The sequence below is a fragment of the Salmo salar genome, chromosome ssa20 (assembly GCF_905237065.1).
Source record: "Salmo salar chromosome ssa20, Ssal_v3.1, whole genome shotgun sequence".
In the NCBI taxonomy this organism is placed as follows: Eukaryota; Metazoa; Chordata; class Actinopteri; order Salmoniformes; family Salmonidae; genus Salmo; species Salmo salar.
The window spans coordinates 43,349,463-43,373,468 of record NC_059461.1 but is presented as its reverse complement, the minus strand read 5'-3'; the positions used below and the strand labels follow the sequence as shown (position 1 = coordinate 43,373,468).

Sequence of the window (24,006 nt, the reverse complement as noted above, 5' to 3'; positions counted from 1 at the left end):
AACAAAAATAGAACTGTTTGGCTATAATGACCATTGTTATGTTTGGAGGAAAAAAGGGGAGGGCTTGCAAGCTGAAGAACACTCTCCCAAACGTGAAGCACGGGGGTGGCAACATCATGTTGTGGGGGTGCGTTGCTGCAGGAGGGACTGGTGCACTTCACAAAATAGATGGCATCATGAGGAAAGGGAAACTATGTGGATATATTGAAGCAACATCTCAAGACATCAGTCTGGAAGTTAAAACTTGGTCGTAAATGGGTCTTCCAAATGGACAATGACCCCAACCATACTTCCAAAGTTGTGGCAAAATGGCTTAAGGACAACAAAGTCAAGGTATTGGAGTGGCCATCACAATGCCCTGACCTCAATCCCATAGAACATTTGTGGGCAGAACTGAAAAAGCATGTGCGAGCAAGGAGGCCTACAAACATTTACACCAGCTCTGTCAGGAGGAATGGGCCAAAATTCACCCAACTTATTGTGGGAAGCTTGTGGAAGGCTACCAGACACGTTTGACCCAAGTGAAACAATTTAAAGGCAATGCTACCAAATACTAATTGAGTGTATGTAAACTTCTGACCCACTGGGAATGTGATGAAAGAAATAAAAGCTGAAATAAATCATTCTCTCTACTATTATTCTGACATTTCATATTCTTAAAATAAAGTGGTGATCTTAACTGACCTAAGACAGGGAATTTTTACTAGGATTAAATATCAGGAATTGTGAAAACTGAGTTTAAATGTATTTGGCTAAGGTGTATGTAAACTTCCGACTTCAACTGTAAGTCTATGCCGCTCTGACAGTGCTCGCCCAATGTTTATATATTCTTAATTCCTTTACTTTTGATTTGTGTGTGTTGTGAAATTGTTAGATATTACCTCGCTGTTGGAGCTAGAAACTCTAGCATTTTGCTACACCCGCTATAACATCTGCTAAACACATGTACTGTATGTGACAAATAACATTTGATTTGATGTTATTTGACCCAATATTATGGCCATAGGATGAGCAAATGTATCTTGTTGAGATTTAATTGTAAAATGACTTTGTGTGATCTGAGTCTCATTTATGAGTTTCTCTTATTTTAACTACAGTAGTCATGTCACCACCCGATTAGCTACAGTGAGTCCTCCTACCATTACCTCCTACCATTACATTTGTTCATATCCTTTGCAAGTTAGTGAGCTATTAGCCTAGTTATAAATGTGTGTATAGTCAGCAATAGAGGAGTGATTGCTTCTTACAAGAGCACAAAACATGTACATTTCTAGACATCTTTGAAAGCGAGTCAGGGAAAGAGCTTTTTTTGTTCTGAAGAGGCAGTGTTGTATTTTGAGACTGACTTGAATAAGCTAAGTAGCCAATAGACAGAGGGTAGCATAATTTCTATGATTTTCTGTAATAATGGAATGGGAATAATAATGGGTTTTATTTTGTAAAGTGTTTTTTTTTTCTTCTTCAAAGGCCAAAGGTAGGCCTAGATTGAACACCACACATTGGCCGCTACTGTAGGCTGAATGATAGCACAGCTATTTCCATGTTAAAATGTTATGGGATGCATTTCCTCCATTGTTTTTGATGGTAGGCCACTCTGTTAGGCCTACATTCTGATCAGGCTAAATAAATACAACAGAATAGTGCAAGTTATAAGAATAGTAATAAAGGAAGCGAAATATGCTGTGTAGATCATGCCCCAAGCTCAAGGGGTGGCAGGTAGCCTAGTGGTTAGACTGTTGGACTAGTAACCGAAAGGTTGCAAGATCGAATCCCCGAGCCGACCAAGGTAAAAATCTGTCCTTCTGCCCCTGAGCAAGGCAGTTAACCCACTGTTCCTAGGCCGTCATTGACAATAAGAATTTGTTCTTAACTGACTTGCCTAGTTAAATAAAGGTTAAAAAAAATGGTTGAGCTGTAGCAAAGTTAGAGGTGGAGAGTGGGCCAACACTCCCAACTTTAAAAAAAATTCTCTCAGCACTCCAGCCAAATTACGCATGCGCGGCTCCTCACTTAACTCAACTCACATGCTCTGGTGTTGTATTAAAAAATATTATTCTTGTCTCCATTCATGTAAAATTACATGAAATGTTTATCAAAGGCTATTTTTTCTCGGATCCCCAAATACGATGATAGATTTAAGCAATGCTTTTATTACACTGAACAAAAATAGAAATGCAACATGCAACAATTTTATTGGTTGGGAATACAGATGTGTATCAGATACCTAAAAAAAAAAGGTAAGGGCGTGGATCAGAAAATCAGTCAGTATCTGCTGTGACCACCATTTGCCTCATGCAGCAAGACATACAGTTTATCAGGGTGTCAACTGTGGCCTGTGGAATGTTGTCCCACTCCTCTTCAATGGATGTGCGAAGTTGCTGAATATTGGCGGGAACTGGAACATGCTGTTTTACATGCCGATCCAGAGCATCCGGAACATGCTCAATGGGTTACATGTCTGGTGAGTATGGTATCAGCAAACCGCTCGCCCACACTACGCCATACACGCTGTCACACAAATCAGGCCTTCATGGTCGAATTTCTGCAAAAAAACACACTACTAAAGGACACCAATAAGAAGAAGAGACTTGCTTGGGCCAAGAAACACGAGCAATGGACATTAGACCGGTGGAAATCTGTCCTTTGGTCTGATGAGTCCAAATTTGAGATTTTTGGTTCCAACCGCAGTGTCTTTGTGAGACGCAGAGTAGGTGAACGGATGATCTCCGCATGTGTGGTTCCCACCGTGACATGGAGGAGGTGTGAGGGTGTGGGGTTGCTTTGCTGGTGACACTGTCTGTGATTTATTTAGAATTCAAGGCACACTTAACCAGCATGGCAACCACAGCATTCTGAAGCGATACGCCATCCTATCTAGTTTGCACTTAGTGACCCAAAACAAACCTTAAGTCTGTGTAAGTGCTATTTGACCAAGAAGGAGAGTGATGGTGCTTCATCAGATGACCTGGCCTCCACAATCACCCGACCTTAACCCAATTGAGATGGTTTGGGATGAGTTGTATCGCAGAGTGAAGGAAAGCAGCCAACAAGCACTCAGCATATGTAGGAACTCATTCAAGACTGTTGGAAAAGCATTCCTCCTGAAGAAAATGTCAAGAGTGTGCAAAGCTGTCATCAAGGCAAAGGGTTTGAAGAATCTGAAATATAAAATATGTTTTGACTTTTTAAACACTTTGTTTGGTTACTACATCATTCCATATGTGTTATTTCATAGTGTTGATGTCTTCACTATTATTCTACAATGTAGAAAATAGTAAAAATAAAGAAAAACCCTTAAATGAGTAGGTGTGTCCAAACTTTTGACTTGTACTCTATCTACAGTAATGAAATTGCATTCTATTGGTGCATCCTACTTATTAGTCAACCAAAGACAGATCGGCTGTTGTTGTCAAATTGACTGGGTCTGAGCCGCACGCTAACCGAATCAGTTAGCTTACGGAGACGCTCAAATTGACTGGAGCCACTCAAGTTGACTGGGCCTAAGACTAACGCTAACCGATTGTGGCACAATCCATTAGCGTGCGGTACTCAGGAAGTGTAAAGTGGATGTTGTTCCCACTGTGACAATTAAAACCTATCCGAACCAAAAGCCGTGGATAGATGGCAGCATTTCGCCCAAAACTGAAAATGTGAATCACCACATGTTGGTAAAGCATTCATCCTGAAGCTTCTTGAGAAAATGCCAAGAGTGTGCAAAGCTGTCATTAAGGCAAAGGGTGGCTACTTTGAAGAATCTGAAATATAAAAGGTATTTTGATTTGTTTGACACTTTTTTGGTTTCTACATGATTCCATATGTGTTATGTTATAGTTTTGAAGTCTTCACTATTATTCTACAATGTAGAAAATTTTACAAAATAAAGAAAAACCCTTGAATGAGTACATGTGTCCAAACCTTTGGCTGGTACTGTATATTTATACTCTTTTTGTGTATATTATTGTGTACTGTTATATATTTCTGCAATATTTGAGTTAGGAACACAAGCATTTTGCTACACCCGCAATAGCATCTGCTAAATATGTGTATCCGACCAATGACATTTGATTTATACAAATTGCTCAGCCCCAGTCAATTTGACAGCAAGAGATTTGTTGGCCACAAAAATATTACATTTATCTCCTTTAAAATTAACTTTAAAACTTAAACGTTTCACTACGCCGCAAAGATGGGTGGGGGAACTAAAATGTTTTGCCCGAGAGGTGGTTTGCAAGCCCTGATACATCTGACAAACGTCAGAGCCGTTGTAGTACGATTCAATCTTAGTCCTGTGATGATGCTTTGCCTGTCTGATGGTTCGTCAGTGGACAACGCGTGATTTCTTATAAGCGTCTGGATTAGTATCCCGCTCCTTGAAAGCGGCAGCTCTAGCCTTTAGCTCGGTGCAGATGTTTCCTGTAATCAATGGCTTCTGGTTGGGATATGTACATACAGTCACTGTGGGGACGACATCGTCAATGCACTTATTGATGAAGCCGGTGACTGAGGTGGTATACTCCTCAATTTTTATTTTATTTTTTATTTTACCTTTATTTAACAATGACGGCCTAGGAACAGTGGGTTAACTGCCTTATTCAGGGGCAGAACGACAGATTTTTACCTTGTCAGCTTGGGGATTCGATCTTGAAACCTTTCGGTTACTAGTCCAACGCTCTAACCACTAGGCTATCTGCCGCCCCAATGCCATGGGATGAATCACGGGAACATATTCCAGTGTGTGTTAGTAAAACAGTCCTGTAGCGTAGCATCCACGTCATCAGACCACTTCCGTATTGAGTGAGTCACTGGTACTTCCTGCTTTAGTTTTTGCTTGTAAGCAGGAATCACGAGGATAAAGTTATGGTCAGATTTGCCAAATGGAGGGCGAGGCTGCCCGGAGCCCTGTTCTGTGAGCTCGCAACGAGTCATCAAGCCACGGAGCAGGAGGGGAGGACCGAGCCGGCCGGGAGAATAGGGGACATAGAGAGTCAAAGGATGCAGAAAGGGAGGAGAGGAGGGTTGAGTAGGCAGAATCAGGAGATTGGTTGGAGAAGGATTGAGCAGAGGGAAGAGATGATAGGATGGAAGAGGAGAGAGTAGCTGGAGAGAGAGCGAAGGTTGCGACGGCGCAATATTATCTGAGTAGGGGCAGAGTGAGTAGTGTTGGAGGAGAGGGAAAAGGATACAAGGTAGTGGTCGGAGACTTGGAGGGGAGTTGCAGTGAGATTGGTAGAAGAACAGCATCTAGTAAAGATGAGGTCAAGCCTTGTGAGTAGGGGGGGACGGTGAGAGGGTGAGGCCAAAAGAGGAGAGGAGTGGAAAGGAGGCAGAGAGAAATGAGTCAAAGGTAGACGTAGGGAGGTTAAAGTCACCCAGAATTGGGAGGGGTGAGCCATCCTCAGGAAAGGAACTTATCAAGGCGTCAAGCTCATTGATGAACTCTCCAAGGGAACCTGGAGGGCGATAAATGATAAGGATGTTAAGCTTGAATGGGCTAGTGATTGTGACAGCATGGAATTCAAAGGAGGAGATAGACAGATGGGTCAGGGGAGAAAGAGAGAATGTCCACTTGGGAGAGATGAGGATTCCAGTCCCGCCACCCCGCTGACCAGATGCTCTCGGGGTATGCGAGAACATGTGGTCAGACGAGGAGAGAGCAGTAGGAGTAGCAGTGTTTTCTGTGGTAATCCATGTTTCCGTCAGCGCCAAGAAGTCGAGGGACTGGAGGGTAGCATAGGCTGAGATGAACTCTGCCTTGTTGGCCGCAGACCGGCAGTTCCAGAGGCTGCCGGAGACCTGGAACTCCACGTGGGTCGTGCGCGCTGGGACCACCAGGTTAGAGTGGTAGCATAGGCTGACCATAGGCTGACCATGCGGTGTGAAGCGTTTGTGTGGCCTGTGCAGAGAGGAGAGAACAGGGATAGACAGACACATAGTTGACAGGCTACAGGAGAGGCTACGCTAATGCAAAGGAGATTGGAATGGAAATTAACTAAACAACTGGGGAAGCGAGAGAGCAGGGCCTCCCTCACTAACCATTCGCTGAAACACTCAAATATAACTATTCCAACTTCCACTTAGAAATAATAATTGATGTAAGCTACAGTGGTTCAATGTTTCCAGGAATAGGCTCAAACTTAGTTTATTCAGCTAGGTAACTTGGTACAGTATTCTTCCGTGAAACCCACCCAGTGCACCGTGTCCTATGACGCCGTAGCTAACTAGCATGCTAGCATCCAATAACACACGGTTAGCACCAATACTTGGTTACAACAAACTAACAATGGATCATTCGTGTCCGTGTCTAGTTCCTTTCATAACGCAGAAGTAATTAAACGTTGGCTAGCTAACACAAAGTCAGTCCTGCTAGCTACACAAGTGGACTACACAACTCGAAAGCTTACGTTGCAAACATCTTATTGACAAAAAATGATACAGTACTGCTAGCTGGTAGCTGGTAGAGTTGGCTAGCTAGCAGTGGCTGCGTTTACCTTTATCTTTGATGCAAAGACAACTATGTAGCTAGCTAACATAATCAAATCATTCCGTTGTAATGTATTTAGTTTCTACAGTACCGCTAGTTGGTAAAGTTGGCTAGCTAGCAGTGGCTGTGGTGTTGTGATGTTGATGCCGTTTTGAAAACGGCGCGAACGAACGAATACAGCTGGCTAGCTAACCTTTGTCGTTTCTCAAAGTTAGTTTCTCAAAGTTACACCTACACCTTTAGCTACACCTTTATCCTTGATGCACTATGTAGCTAACTGTAGCTAACTAGCTAACATTACACTAATCAAATCGTTCCGTTGTAATGTAAGGAAATGTAATATTACCCGCGGAGCGAAGAACACGACTATTCACTCCAGCATCCGGAAGTACACACATCCTACCATACCCTTGTCTGTACATTATGCCTTGAATCTATTCTTCCGCACCCAGAAACCTGCTCCTTTTACTCTGTTCCAAACGCACTAGATGACCAGTTCCTACACCACCTCTGTTCCTCTGGTAATGTAGAGGTCAACCCAGGCCCTGCAGCCTCCAGCACCACTCCCATTCCGCAGGCGCTCTCATTTGTTGACTTCTGTAACTGTAAAAGTCGTGGTTTCATGCATGTTAAACCTCTTACATCTAGACGTTCCGCTAGCGGAACACCTGCTCCAATATCCAATGATAGGCGTGGCGCGAATTACAAATTCCTCAAAAAATACAAAAACTTCCATTTTTCAAACATATGACTATTTCACAGCATTTTAAAGACAAGACTCTCCTTTATCTAACCACACGGTCCGATTTCAAAAAGGCTTTACAGCGAAAGCAAAACATTAGATTATGTCAGCAGAGTACCAAGCCAGAAATAATCAGACACCCATTTTTCAAGCTAGCATATAATGTCACAAAAACCCAGAAGACAGCTAAATGCAGCACTAACCTTTGATGATCTTCATCAGATGACACACCTAGGACATTATGTTATACAATACATGCATGTTTTGTTCAATCAAGTTCATATTTATATCAAAAAACTGCTTTTTACATTAGCATGTGACGTTCAGAACTAGCATACCCCCCGCAAACTTCCGGAGGAATTTGCTAACAATTTACTAAATTACTCACAATAAACGTTCACAAAAAGCATAACAATTATTTTAAGAATTATAGATACAGAACTCCTCTATGCACTCGATATGTCCGATTTTAAAATAGCTTTTTGGTGAAAGCACATTTTGCAATATTCTAAGTACATAGCCCAGCCATCACGGGCTAGCTATTTAGACACCCGACAGGTTTAGCCTTCACCAAAATCAGATTTACTATTATAAAAGTTTGATTACCTTTTGTTGTCTTCGTCAGAATGCACTCCCAGGACTGCTACTTCAATAACAAATGTTGGTTTGGTCCAAAATAATCCATCGTTATATCCAAATTGCGGCGTTTTGTTCGTGCGTTCCAGACACTATCTGAAAGGGTAAATAAGGGTCGTGCGCATGGCGCAATTCGTGACAAAAAAAATCGAAATATTCCATTACCGTACTTCGAAGCATGTCAACCGCTGTTTAAAATCCATTTTTATGCAATTTTTCTCGTAAAAAAGCGATAATATTCCGACCGGGAATGTCCATTTAGCTAAACAGAGGAAAGTAAACAAAGCTTTCGGTCAACGCGGGCACGAGCCTGAGTCTCACAGTACTGTAACCAGCCACTACCCAAACGCGCTACTTTTTTTCAGCCAGAGCCTGCAAAGCCACGTTTCAGCTTTTTACCGCCTTCTGAGACCCTATGGCAGCCGTAGGAAGTGTCACGGGACAGCTAAGATCCTCACTCTTCAATAAACAGAGACAAGAAGAACGACACCTTGTCAGACAGGCCACTTCCTGAATGAAACCTTCTCAGATTTTGGCCTGCCATATGAGTTCTGTTATACTCACAGACACCATTCAAACAGTTTTAGAAACGTTAGGGTGTTTTCTATCCATATGTAATAAGTATATGCATATTCTAGTTACTGGGTAGGAGTGGTAACCAGATTAAATCGGGTACGTTTTTTATCCAGCCGTGAAAATACTGCCCCCTAGCCATAACAGGTTAACATTAGAAGCCTCCTCCCGAAGTTTGATTTATTCACAGCTTTAGCACACTCCGCCAACCCGGATGTCCTAGCCGTGTCTGAATCCTGGCTTAGGAAGGCCACCAAAAATGCTGAAATGTCCATCCCTAACTATAACATTTTCCGACAAGATAGAACTGCCAAAGGGGATGAAGTTGCATTCTACTGCAGAGATAGCCTGCAGAGTTCTGTCATACTATCCAGGTCTGTGCCCAAACAATTTGAGCTTCTACTTCTACTAAATCCACCTTTTCAGAAATAAGTCTCTCACCGTTGCCGCTTGTTATAGACCCCCTTCAGCCCCCAGCTGTGCCCTGGACACCATATGTGAATTGATATCTTCAGAGTTCGTACTGTTAGGTGACCTAAACTGGGACATGCTTAACACCCCCCGGCCATCCTACAATCTAAGCTAGATGCCCTCAATTATCAAGGAACCTACCAGGTACAACCCTAACTCTGTAACCATGGGCACCCTCTGAGATATCATGCTGACCAACTTGCCCTCTAAATACACCTCTGCTGTCTTCAACCAGGATCTCAGCGATCACTGCCTCATTGCCTGCATGTGTAATGGGTCTGCGGTCAAACGACCACCCCTCATCACTGTCAAACGCTAAAACACTTCAACGAGCAGGCCTTTCTAATCGACCTGGCCCAGGAATCCTGGAAGGATATTGACCTCATCCCGTCAGTAGAGGATGCCTGGTTGCTCTTTAAAAGTGCTTTCCTCACCACCTTAAATAAGCATGCCAAATTCAAAAAATGTAGAACTAAAACAGATATAGCCCTTGATTCTCTCCAGACTTGACTGCCCTTGACCAGCACAAAAACATCCTGTGGCGTTCTGCATTAGCATCGAATAGCCCCCGCGATATATGACTTTTCAGGGAAGTCGGGAACCAATATACACAGTCAGTTAAGAAAGCTAAGGCTAGCTTTTTCAAGCAGAAATTTGCATCCCGTAGCACTAATTCCAATAAGTTTTGGGACACTGTAAAGTCCATGGAGAATAAGAGCACTTCCTCCCAGCTGCCCACTGCACTGAGGATAGGAAACACTGTCACCACCTATAAATCTACGATAATCGATAATTTCAATAAGCATTTTTCTATGGCTGGCATGCTTTCCACTTGGCTACCCCTACCCTGGCCAACATCTCAGCACCCCCTTTAGCAACTTGCCCAAGCCCCCCCCCTCCTTCACCAAAATCCAGACCGCTGATGTTTTGAAAGCGCTGCAAAATCTGGATCCCTACAAATCAGCTGGGCTAGACCATCTGGACCCTCTCTTTCTAAAATTATCAGCCAAAATTGTTGCAACCCCATTACTAGCCAATTCGACCTCTCTTTCATATCATCTGAGATACCCAAAGATTGGAAAGCTGCGGTGGTCACTCTAGACCCAAACTGTTATAGACCTATATCCATCCTGCCCTGCCTTTCTAAAATTTTCGAAAGCCAAGTTAACAAACAGATCACCGACCATTTCACCGACCATTTCGAATCCCACCATTTCGAATCCCACCTTACCTTCTCCACTATGCAATCTGGTTTCCGAGCTGGTCATGGGTGCACCTCAGGCATGCCCAAGGTCCTAAACGATATCATAACCGCCATCGATAAAAGACAGTACTGTGCAGCCGTCTTCAACGACCTGGCCAAGGCTTTCAACTCTGTCAATCACCGCATTCTTATCGGCAGACTCAACAGCCTTGGTTTCTCAAATGACTGCCTCGCCTGGTTCACCAACTACTTCTCAGATAGAGGTCAGTGTGTCAAATTGGAGGGCCTTTTGTCTGGACCCCTGACAGTCTCTATGGGGGTGCCACAGGGTTCAATTCTGGGGCCAACTCTTTTCTCTGTATATATCAATGATGTCACTCTTGCTGCCGGTGATTCTCTGATCCACCTCTACGCTGACGACACCGTTCTGTATACATCTGTCCCTTCTCTGGACACTGTGCTAACAAACCTCCAAACGAGCTTCAACGCCATACAACACTCCTTCTGTGGCCTCCAACTGCTTTTAAATGCTAGTAAAACTAAGTGCATGCTCTTCAACCGATTGCTGCCCGCACCCTCCTGCCCGACTAGCATCACTACTCTGGACGGGTCTGACTTAGAATATGTGGACAACTACAAATACCTAGGTGTCTGGTTAGACTGTAAACCTTTCTTCCAGACTCACATTAAGCATCTCAAATCCAAAATTAAATCTAGAATTGGCTTCCTATTTCGCAACAAATCCTCCTTCACTCATGCTGCCAAACATACCCTCGTAAAACTGACTATCCTATCGATCCTTGACTTCGGCGATGTCATTTACAAAACAGCCTCCAACACTCTACTCAGCAAACTGGATGTAGTCTATCACAGTGCCATCCGTTTTGTCACCAAAGCCCCATATACTACCCACCATTGCGACCTGTATGCTCTCGTTGGCTGGCCCTCACTACATACTCGTCGCCAAACCCACTGGCTCCAGGTCATCTATAAGTCTTTGCTAGGTAAAGCCCCACCTTATCTCAGCTCACTGGTCACCATAGCAACACCCACCTGTAGCACGCACTCCAGCAGGTATATTGCACTGGTCATCCCCAAAGCCAACACTTTGGCCACCTTTCCTTCCAGTTCTCTGCTGCCAATGACTGGAACGAATTGCAAAAATCACTGAAGCTAGAGACTTATATCTCCCTCTCTAACTTTAAGCATCAGCTGTCAGAGCAGCTTTCCGATCACTGTACCTGTACACAGCCAATCTGTAAATAGCACACCCGACTACCTCATCCCCATATTGTTACTTATCCTCTTGCTCTTTTGCACCCCAGTATCTCTACTTGCACATCATCATCTGCACATCTATCACTCCAGTATTAATGCTAAATTGTAATTATTTCGCCTCTATGGCCTTACCTCCCTACTCTTCTACATTTCCACACACTGTACATAGATTTTTCTATTGTGTTATTGACTGTACGTTTGTTTATGTGTAACTTTGTGTTGTTGTTTATGTCGCACTGCTTTGCTTTATCTTGGCCAGGTTGCAGTTGTAAATGAGAACTTGTTCTCAACTGGCCCACCTGGTTAAATAAAGGTGAAATAAAAAATAAATAAATAAAAAAGTTATATCCCACAGTCAATCTTAATCCTAACTCGGGATCCATGTGCACAATTATTTTTACTTCTAGTTCTTCAGTGAGGATTCTAGATCTCAAATTAAGATCCGGACCTTTTAATGTCCTGTCAAATGATGGGCAACCTTACATCCTAGAGTTACAGAAATGGTACTCTGTTTGTTTTGTTCTGCAGGTCATTGTGGGAAGACGTTTGCCATCTTGAAGAGGTATGTCAGCGACGCAGTGCCAAAGACGAGATGGCTTCTGGTGGTGGATGATGACACACTCATCAGGTAAAGCTCTCAGTACACATACACACATATATGTACACACGCACGCACACACACACACACACACATGCACGCAGCCAGACACACATACACACACATGCACGCAGCCAGACACACATACAGACAGACAGACAAACAGACACAATGGCTGATGGTGTGTCTGAGTGATAGTTCCTCCTCAGTCCAAAATGTGTGTGTGTACACTTATGCCAAAACCCCTGATGCAGTGAAAAAGCAGTCAAATAAAAAAGTACAAAAGTTGAAAAAACTCTTGTCAGGACTGCCTCCTGAGGGCAAAGTCAGCAAACGTATTATATTTTATTTAGTGCGGAATTTACTGGATGTAGAGAGCAGCGGTGTCAGAATTGGGGGGTTTTGATGAGGAATATCCTACCAATGTACAGGTGTGTGTAAGTGTGTGTGTGCGCTGTTTGTGTGTGCACACCTGTGTGAAGAGAGAGAGAATATGTGTGTGTGTGCACATGTGTGTGTGCACGTGTGTGTGTGCACGTGTGTGTGTGCGCGTGTGTGTGTGCGTGTGTGTGTGTGCGTGTGTGTGTGTGTGTGTGTGTGTGCACATGTGTGTTTGTTTGCATTCGGTGTGTGTTTGTTTGTACATGCATGTGTACCCTCCCCAGCCTGCCCAGACTGCAGATGCTGCTGAGCTGCTACGACCCCTCTGAACCGGTGTGTCTTGGGGAGAGGTACGGCTACGGACTGGGCCAGGGAGGCTACAGCTACATCACCGGAGGAGGGGGGTGAGTCACTTACAACACCTACATCCAAAATGGCACCCTATTCCCTTCACCATATACTACTTTTGATGGCCCTGGTCAAAGTAGTGTATTATGTAAGGGATAGGGTGCCTTTTGGGACTAAGCTAACATCTGACACAGACATTTTGGATTCAGCAATTGATGTTAATTGAGACAGAGGCCATACTTTTAGAGCAGTGGTTCCCAACTCCGGTCCTCGAGTACCTCCAACTAGAGGTCTTCATGGGTCCAACGGACCAGAAATTCCGAGATCTGACCAGGGACCTGAGCGGGTCCGGGTCCTATATTCTCACTTTTGTCTCGGATCACGTGCGCCTGCTGCTGAGGAGAGAGCAAGCGAGTGAGAGGGGCCTTGGCCTATAGGCTACTCTTGATTGCGCAGATGGAGGCCTTTTTCATTGAAGTAAAACTAAAGTTAGAGGAGAAAGAGTACAGTGAAAAGTAGTCGACAAGTGGAACGTCCTCTGTGGGTACAAGTTGTAATATTGTAGTGAACAAAGGTGAGAAGAACATTGGTGCGGCCAAATGGACTGTGTGCAACTCGCTATTCAGGTTTGATGCAATTTTGTATTTATCATTATTATTATTATTGTGTATCATTATTATTATTATTATTGTAGGCATATTTAAAAATCTAAACCAGTTCTTTAAATATGTAGTGTTTAGATTCCTTTTGTTGAGGCATTTTCATTGGATAAGTTGTTCGAACTGTCTTTTTTACTTTGTGCTCCGTGTTTGTGCTTTAGTTTAAGATAGGTTACAAGTAGGCCTGTTGTAAAATAAATATTATTTGTCTATAGAGCTCGCCAGCTTGTAGTCCTAAAAAACAGAAATTGGTTACCTCTGGTTCATTCAACCATTCCTAAGGGGAAAAGAATTGGAATAATTATAACATATAAGATCTCTTAAGCCTGGATAATCGGGCTCCCACGCCTCAACGGGATCGACAGGCTCCCATGCCTCTGCCGGTTCGTCGGTATTTTACACCCAGTCGGCTTGTCCAGCATCCGTGCCTCGGCCGGCCCGTCAGGCTCGCCCAGGTGGGACGCAGGGTGGCACCCCTAGAGGGGAGGTATTGTCACACCTTCTCCCGCTCCCCCTCCCTGGCGCTCAAAGGTGCCAGGCTCCCACCATTATGCACTACTGCAACAATCATTACGCACACCTGCCTTCCCCCGGTCATGCGCATCAACGATTATTGGACTCACCTGGACATTGTGTCATTACCTCCGCTATATCTGTCTGTTCCAAGCTCTGTTCCCAGTTTCAGGATTAATGTTTGTTTGTCTTTGCATACCCGGTTCTGACGCTGTCTCTGTCCTGTTTGATGTCTGTTCTTTATTAAATGTTCAACTCCCCGTACCTGCTTCTCATCTCCAGCATCGGTTCTTAGAATAACTAAAGAAATCTGCAATTAATTTGGACATTTTTGGTGTCGTTTAGTGGTGGTTTCTTTGCAGCAATTCGACCATGAAGGCCTGATTCAGGCTGTCTCCTCTGAACAGCTGATGTTGAGATATGTCTGTTACTTGAACTCTGAGGTGCAATCTGAGGTGCTGTTAATTGCCGATTTCTGAGGCTGGTAGCACTAATGAACTTATCTTCTGCAGCAGAGGTAATTCTGGGTCTTTCTTTCCTGTGGTGGTCCTCATGAAAGCCAGTTTCATCATAGCGCTTGATGGTTGTTGCGACTGCACTTGAAGAAACTTTCAAAGTTCTTGACTGACCTTCATGTCTAAAAGTATTGATGGACTGTCGTTTCTCTTTGCTTATTTGAGCTGTTCTTGTCATAATATGTAACCTGTTTCAGGAAACTAGGCGTATGTCACAGGTCACTACTTCACACGAGAGCCATTTGATCGTAATCTTTTTTTAAATCAAAATGCATTTTTTGGAAGAAATGCCTTCTGGAACATGTAAACTTTCATGTGTCTTAATAACAAACTTGTATGCCATCTGTTAATACAAATAAAATTGTTAAATTACAAACCAGTTGGTTTAGCCACAGAAAAAGGGAGCAACAATCCCGCTAGCCATGATTGGCTGAGATAATGAGTGGGCTGGACATGCCCGAGCGATGAGTTCAGATTGGTCTGCCATATAGCACACTTCTGTCTATTTGAGCTGGTTAGTATGTGTAGATAATCCTGTCTAACGCGTTTAAAAATATATATATATAAGTTGAAGTTGGAAGTTTACATACACTTAGGTTGGAGTCATTAAAACTCGTTTTTCAACCACTACACTAATTTCTTGTTAACAAGCTATGTTTTGGGCAAGTTGGTTAGGATATCTACTTTGTGCATGACACAAGTAATTTTTCCAACAATTGTTTAGAGACAGATTATTTCACTTAAAATTCACTGTATCACAATTCCAGTGGGTCAGAAGTTTACATACACTAAGTTGACTGTGCCTTTAAAAAGCTTGGAAAATTCCAGAAAATGACATCATGGCTTTATAAGCTTCTGATAGGCTAATTGACATAATTTGAGTCAATTGGAGGTATACCTGTGGATGTATTTCAAGACCTACCTTCAAACTCGGTGCCTCTTTGCTTGACATCATGGGAAAATCTAAAGAAATCAGCCAAGACCTCAGAAAAAAAATTGTAGACCTCCACAAGTCTGAATATTGCTGGTGTCAGTAAACGTCGCCAGAAAAGTGTAATTAAATTGTTGCCAGCAGCACAGTTAGTCACCAACGCTCTGGATAACATGAAAACAGCCTAACCAGCTCTGCTAGGGTGAGTAAAATGGTCAGAGTGGGGTGTTCTCTCATTTGTGTCTGGAATGCACGGATCAACCCTACTCATCGGCCAGAGTGTCCAGTGTGCACTCTAAACGCTCTGAGAGCGAAACACTGAATTTACGAACGGACAATCTGACAGCCCAGTTGCAGTCCCCAACACTCTAACATAAAAACAGCCTAACCAGCTCTGCTCGGGCGAGTAATGTTCACTCTCATTTGTGTCTGGAAGTAGCTAGCAAGTTAGCCAGTTAACTTTGGTGCTTGACTGCTGCTGTTAGTACAGAATGCTCGGATCAACCTTTGAAGAGATGGTTCGGGCTAAAGCTTAAGAGGGTGTGAATGATGCTGAATGGGTGAAGACAAAGAAGAGCTCTCCAGTTGGTACCACAACATTCAAAGGCCATTTTCTCAGAAGTGAGGTTACAAGTTTATCAACTTTCAAAGCAGAATTACTTTCCCATTGTTCCTCAAATGCAGTGTATGATATACCATTTTATTGCTCTCTACGTCTCTGCTTTTATCCAATGTAAAATACACCATTTCAAATTTTGCTACATAAGACTGGATCAAGGCGGTCGGTCACATATGGACTTGGTCTTTTACCAAATAGGGCTATCTTCTGTATATCACCCCTACCATGTCAAAACCCAACTGATTGGCTCAAATGCATTAAGAAGGAAAGAAATTCCCCAAATTAACTTTTAACAAGGCACACCTGTTAATTGAAATGTATTCCAGGTTGACTACCTCATTAAGCTGGTTGATAGAATGCGAAGACAAAGGGTGGCTACTTTGAAAAATCTAAAATAAAAACACTTTTTTTTGGTTACTACATGATTCCATATGTGTCATTTCATGGTTTTGATGTCTTCATTATTATTTTACAATGTAGAAAATAGTACAAATAAAGGAAAAACTCTGAGTAGGTGTGTCCAATGCACAAAATGTTTCGAATGGGAAGCATGCGGACGCCTTAAGACAGATTGCAGACTTTTTTTCAGACGATTTTGTAATACATTAATGATTTTACTTGTCTGAATCGAATATTCCCGTTTCTTATCATGAGGGGAAAAGGAAATATTCCTGAACTTTAGGCTACACATATGATATTTGAAACAAAATCATGATTGTGTTGTATTTTGAATCAAACAATATTGTATTCTAATATTGTGAGGATAGTGGAGATGATTTAATGAATGATGAAGCTAGCTAGCTAACGAAGAACAACAAAGAATATCTAGTTAACAGAAGAAAAGAAAGAGAAAATCAGGACAGAAGAAAAAGGATATCAAAGTGAAACAGTTCTCTAAAGACACAGGAGACAATAATACAAGAAACAACACTTCTGTAGCTTGTCAACTATGTGTCTGTCTATCCCTGTTCTCTCCTCTCTGCACAGGCCATACAAACGCTTCACACCGCGTGGCCGCTGCCACTCTAACCTGGTGGTCCCAGCGCGCACGACCCACGTGGAGTTCCAGGTCTCCGGCAGCCTCTGGAACTGCCGGTCTGCAGCCAACAAGGCTGAGTTCATCTCAGCCTATGCTACCCTCCAGTCCCTAGACTTCCTGGCGCTGACGGAAACATGGATTACCACAGATAACACTGCTACTCCTACTGCTCTCTCTTCGTCTGCCCACGTGTTCTCGCATACCCCTAGAGCATCGAGCCAGCGGGGTGGTGGCACTGGAATCCTCATCTCTCCCAAGTGGACATTCTCTCTTTCTCCCCTGACCCATCTGTCTATCTCCTCATTTGAATTCCATGCTGTCACAGTTACCAGCCCTTTCAAGCTTAACATCCTTATCATTTATCGCCCTCCAGGTTCCCTTGGAGAGTTCATCAATGAGCTTGACGCCTTGATAAGTTCCTTTCCTGAGGATGGCTCACCTCTCACAGTTCTGGGTGACTTTAACCTCCCCACGTCTACCTTTGACTCATTCCTCTCTGCCTCCTTCTTTCCACTCCTCCTCTTTTGACCTCACCCTCTCACCTTCCCCCCTACTCACAAGGCAGGCAATACGCTTGACCTCATCTTTACTAGATGCTGTTCTTCCACTAATCTCATTGCAACTCCCCTCCAAATCTCCGACCACTACCTTGTATCCTTTTCCCTCTTGCTCTCATCCAACACTTCTCACTCTGCCCCTACTCGGATGGTATTGCGCCGTCCCAACCTTCGCTCTCTCTCTCCCGCTACTCTCTCCTCTTCCATCCTATCATCTCTTCCCTCTGCTCAAACCTTCTCCAACCTATCTCCTGATTCTGCCTCCTCAACCCTCCTCTCCTCCCTTTCTGCATCTTTTGATTTTCTCTGTCCCCTATCCTCCAGGCCGGCTCGGTCCTCCCCTCCTGCTCCGTGGCTCGACGACTCACTACGAGCTCACAGAACAAGGCTCCGGGCAGCCGAGCGGAAATGGAGGAAAACTCGCCTCCCCTGCGGACCTGGCATCCTTTCACTCACTCCTCTCTACATTCTCCTCTTCTGTCTCTGCTGCTAAAGCCACTTTCTACCACTCTAAATTCCAAGCATCTGCCTCTAACCCTAGGGAAGCTCTTTGCTACCTTCTCCTCCCTCCTGAATCCTCCTCCCCCTCCCCCCTCCTCCCTCTCTGCGGATGACTTCGTCAACCATTTTGAAAAGAAGGTTGACGATATCCGATCCTCGTTTGCTAAGTCAAACGACACCGCTGGTCCTGCTCACACTGCCCTACCCTGTGCTTTGACCTCTTTCTCCCCTCTCTCTCCAGATGAAATCTCGCATCTTGTGACGGCCGGCCGCCCAACAACCTGCCCACTTGACCCTATCCCCTCCTCTCTTCTCCAGACCATTTCCGGAGACCTTCTCCCCTTCCTCACCTCGCTCATCAACTCATCCTTGACTGCTGGCTACGTCCCTTCCGTCTTCAAGAGAGCGAGAGTTGCACCCCTTCTGAAAAAACCTACACTCGATCCCTCCGATGTCAACAACTACAGACCAGTATCCCTTCTTTCTTTTCTCTCCAAAACTCTTGAACGTGCCGTCCTTGGCCAGCTCTCCTGCTATCTCTCTCAGAATGACCTTCTTGATCCTAATCAGTCAGGTTTCAAGACTTGGCATTCAACTGAGACTGCTCTTCTCTGTGTCACGGAGGCTCTCCGCACTGCTAAAGCTAACTATCTCTCCTCTGCTCTCATCCTTCTAGACCTATCTGCTGCCTTTGATACTGTGAACCATCAGATCCTCCTCTCCACCCTCTCCGAGTTGGGCATCTCCGGCGCGGCCCACGCTTGGATTGCGTCCTACCTGACAGGTCGCTCCTACCAGGTGGCGTGGCGAGAATCTGTCTCCGCACCATGCGCTCTCACCACTGGTGACCCCAGGGCTCTGTTCTAGGCCCTCTCCTATTCTCGCTATACACCAAGTCACTTGGCTCTGTCATATCCTCACACGGTCTCTCCTATCATTGCTATGCAGACGACACACAATTAATCTTCTCCTTTCCCCCCTTCTGATAACCAGGCGGCGAATCGCATCTCTGCATGTCTGTCAGACATATCAGTGTGGATGACGGATCACCAGCTCAAGCTGAACCTCGGCAAGACGGAGCTGCTCTTCCTCCCGGGGAAGGACTGCCCGTTCCATGATCTCGCCATCACGGTTGACAACTCCCTTGTGTCCTCCTCCCAGAGTGCTAAGAACCTTGGCGTGATCCTGGACAACACCCTGTCGTTCTCCACTAACATCAAGGCGGTGACCCGATCCTGTAGGTTCATGCTCTACAACATTCGCAGAGTACGACCCTGCCTCACACAGGAAGCGGCGCAGGTCCTAATCCAGGCACTTGTCATCTCCCGTCTGGATTACTGCAACTCGCTGTTGGCTGGGCTCCCTGCCTGTGCCATTAAACCCCTACAACTCATCCAGAACGCCGCAGCCCGTCTGGTGTTCAACCCTCCCAAGTTCTCTCACGTCACCCCGCTCCTCCGCTCTCTCCACTGGCTTCCAGTTGAAGCTCGCATCCGCTACAAGACCATGGTGATTGCCTACGGAGCTGTGAAGGGAACGGCACCTCCATACCTTCAGGCTCTGATCAGGCCCTACACCCAAACAAGGGCACTGCATTCATCCACCACTGGCCTGCTGGCCCCCCTACCTCTGAGGAAGCACAGTTCCCGCTCAGCCCAGTCAAAACTGTTCGCTGCTCTGGCACCCCAATGGTGGAACAAGCTCCCTCACGACGCCAGGACAGCGGAGTCAATCACCACCTTCCGGAGACACCTGAAACCCCACCTCTTTAAGGAATACCTAGGATAGGATAAAGTAATCCTTCTAACCCCCCCCTAAAAGATTTAGATGCACTATTGTAAAGTGGTTGTTCCACTGGATATCATAAGGTGAATGCACCAATTTGTAAGTCGCTCTGGATAAGAGCATCTGCTAAATGACTTAAATGTAATGTAAATGTAAATGATTTATTTAAGCTATTAGTAGAACAACGTGATAAGACTCAATAGTGAACCTTTATAATTTAGTACAGGGCTACTGTACAACATAGTAATTAGGCCAGAAGGCCTAACGTGGCATATGGTAGCCTACTTTATTGAAGAAACTTCAGAATATGGAAAAAATGTAGTAGGGAGAGTGATTTCGTGTTATTTGGAAGTCTTTATCCAAAGAAACAGATGCAAAGTGTTAGGTTTTATAATTATATTTTAAAAAATTATCACAGTCATTGCTGCAATCAATATCACTTTAATTTACAATGTGGTAGGCTAATTTGTTTTTTTAATAACTTTCTTTTCTCCAAGTTATTGACATGGGTTACATTTCCAGTTTAATCATGTTATTTCAGTTGTAATATGTCACATTCTTCCATTTATCTTTTTCATATTTCGATTTCATTGTTCTTAATAAGATGTTTTTTCATTGGGGCGGAAGTAGTGAAGGCAGACAATGACCATTTCCCATGCCATTTCTGCTGTCTAGTATTAAGCTGGTTTGACACAATAACAGTGTCAGATCAGCTGGTCTAGTAGTTTTATTGTGCAGATTTTTTGTTGCAAAAATAGTTATTTTAGCTCAGAGCTACGTGTAATCTCCCGTTTAGTAGCGTGTCAATAAATCCAGCGGCAACCTGCAGGTAATTTGCAGGTTCGGCGTCTTCGTTGCAATCAGGCCATTCATTCATAAATATTTGTGGGATCTGTGTGTGTACAGTACATGTGATATTACCTGACTACCATGCAAAGGGTCGCTCTTCACTGGAAATATTCAACATAAACCTTTAAAGTCCTACTCCAGTCTCCTTTTCAACTCCTTTATCACCTAGTTCTTAACAAAAGGCACATCTCTATAGGTGGTCCACGTGTCCTCTGACATGGCACAAATGGAGGTGGGGGGGTTTTTCCTCTTTTGTTCTCTATTGCTCCTATTTTGTTCCTCAAGCAAGTATTTTTGCTTGAGTTGTTTTCTCCTGAAAGTGATTTAAGGTGGACAGGGTTTGATTAGCAGACTGATCGTGGACCACATGGAGAGTTTGCTGACTTTTTAAGTGAGTTTGTTTTGTCGTTTGGCCTATGACGTCAGAGCGCACCACCAGACCTTTAATGGCCTACTCCATGAATTTTGCACTTGTGTCTAAAAAACCACAATTTTGCTCAAAACACATTTGTTTACCTGTGTGTACATTACTGTATTTGTACATGTGATATTGTTTTTCAACCAAAAACAAATAGCTGGAATGCGTCTAAATTGTCAATCCACCTTGTTTTCCCTCAATTGTGTTGGTCAGAGTAGTGATGTTGATGTGTGTGTTAATAATAATAATAATAATTGATTGGATTCTCCACCTAGGTGCTCAATCATTTTCTGTGCCAGAATGATCAACACACACAAGCTAATGTGTGTGTTTTGTGTCCTGTCAGGATGGTGTTCAGTAGGGCTGCGGTGGTGAGGCTCCTGGCCAGTGACTGCAAGTGTTACAGTAATGACGCCCCTGATGACATGGTGCTGGGGATGTGTCTCAATGCTCTGGGGCTCCCTGTCACACATAGCTCCCTCTTCCACCAGGTAAAACACTGGCCTTACCCATTACCCTTATGCCAGGAACCTACAGTTTGGAATTTTATTGGCATGATTCATGTCACATACTATTTTCATGATTGTTCATTCATGATCGTATATGAAAAATGAGAGCTCTAGAGTCGCTCAGTGTGGCAGGGTCAACAATAGCCGATTTACTGCACTTGTGATTTCCTGACAACAGCAAATCTTCCCAAACAAAAGTCTAGCATGTCAGAAGTGTCTGTGCTGTGTGAACCCTGCTACAAAGGAGATTCCACGCCAATAGGAACGCTGTGTTCTGGCATGCACTGTAGAAAAGATGAAGCAATTGGGATATCTTTTTACACAGCATGTTATCTAACATTTTCAACACCTTAAATGACACTTTCTAGGTATCCGATTTTATTAACCATATTGTAGACCTACTAGAACAGATTATTGCAGATGACAAATAAGCACTTTCTGCTATCATCTATTTTGAAAAGACAAATTCAAATCAAAAGAAATGTAACTTAATTTATACAAGTGGTAAGTGAGAACACCCTTCAGATAGCAAATCCTAAAGATGTATCAGCTGTTATGTCGTACAGTGGCGCACATCCACTGCACGACATAGCGAAGAAGTTTGGATGATCAAAACTGCACTTTGGGAGAGAGCCATTACCTTATAAATGTTTATCCATTACCCTTACCTAATACCAACTACAGTTGCGCACAAGTACTACATAGAGCCATGACTACATGGAACTCTATTCCACATCAAGCAGTACAATTTTAAAAACAGATAGAAATATACCTTATGGAACAGCGGGGACTGTGAAGCAACACAAACATAGGCACATGCATACTCACACATGATAACATACACACACATACACATGGATTTTGTACTTTAGATATGTGGAAGTGGTGGAGTAGGGGCCTGAGGGCAGACAGTGTGTTGTGAATGTATTGTAATGTTTTAAATGCTTGCTGGACCCCAGGAAGAGTAGCTGCTGCCTTGGCAACAGCTAATAGGGATCCATAATAAATACAAAACCAATTACCCTTCGCTAATAAGTTACCTAAGACCTAATATTCTTTACCCAAAACTAAAAAAAAATCACAGTACGTCAATTTCCCAGTTCAACAATGGTTGTTTGTAGCAAGGCTCAGGTTACAAAGACACACTAGTCTTTGGTATCCAATAGCCAATATCCCTCCTTAGTTTCCTCCTCACTTTCTCCTCATCCCCTGGGGGACTGGTTGTCTCTGATTGTACCAGTGTATTTATTAACCCTGTTTAAGAGTAGCAATTACAGCAGTCTCCAGTGCAGTCTCCTGTGGCTGACAGAAATGGAAGGTGTTGAAAGGAATTGTTCACTCAAATTACTAAATGGCATATTTGTTTTCTTGCCCTGTAAGCGGTCTATGGACAAGGTAAGGGAGGCAGGTATAATAATTGTTATGTCCCTTCAGGCTCGACCTGAAGACTACTCCAGAGACTTCCTAGCCCACCAGGTGCCCATCTCCTTCCACAAACACTGGAACATCGACCCCATCGCAGTCTTCAACAGGTGGCTAAAGGATGAGTCGAGGTCAACAAGCCCACACGGACTAAACCAAAGCACCAAGGAAGAATTATAGTCACTCAGACAGTATCAGTCTTAGTGTGTGTGTGTGTGGAGTCATGGACAAACAAATTGTCAGCATGTTTCCTCCGTCGGTGTAAATGTTTTCTATATTGTTAATCTTGCGGAGATATAATTTGGAAGGTTCATGCAAGTCTATGTCCATGACTGTGTGTTTGGGAACTTATTCATGACTGAGGCCAGGCACGTTAGAGCAGCCCACTACTATGGACTTTCAAAGGTAATTTACGCTTGGGCCAACATGCTCAACATTTACCATGAATGCCATCTCCGCAAACTTCGGGGAAAACACCTTTAGAAGACACATTGTCGGCTGTCTAGCGCGCAGTATTGTATTGAATCCCGGCCACAGTTTCAATAGATTTGCATGTTGAGGTTGTCAGTGTGTGTTTGGATCTTGTCTGTGTATATTTATAATATGATCCATTTCTTGCCAAATTGAACAAAGAAACTCATTTTTTTCTTAAGGACATATCTCAATATTATTGCTACATGATGTACAATGTGTACTATTTTTATAAAAACGTGTTTGTGCTGTCTTAATGGAGTTTTATTTCTGCCATTTGGTTTCAGGATTAATTCAGACTGTAAATATCACACACAAAACAAGTACTGTTTAATGGAATTTTAAATAGAATCTTAGAGAAATGTGTCCAGATGTTTTGTTGATGATAACTTTGAAAGCAAAGGGCCTTGCGCTGGGCTTGGGGGGGGCACGTGTCTGTCATGACACACTAGCTTTCCTCATTACTTCATGAATGATCAGTTTTAACTTGTAACTTTATTTATGGA

General features: G+C 43.7%; 1 protein-coding gene across 1 annotated transcript in view; it reads left to right on the top strand.

Annotated features, from left to right (window-relative positions):
• Positions 1 to 23,757, top strand: part of b3glt (Beta-1,3-glucosyltransferase) — a gene marked incomplete at its 5' end in the record, with an annotated part of 80,790 nt that extends 57,033 nt beyond the window's left edge. Inside the window, 4 exon segments of the mRNA NM_001173800.1 lie at positions 11,914 to 12,013; positions 12,649 to 12,768; positions 21,445 to 21,589; positions 23,042 to 23,757. Of these exon segments, the coding sequence (NP_001167271.1) occupies positions 11,914 to 12,013; positions 12,649 to 12,768; positions 21,445 to 21,589; positions 23,042 to 23,209 (533 nt within the window).
• Between the last annotated feature and the right edge of the window lie 249 nt (positions 23,758 to 24,006).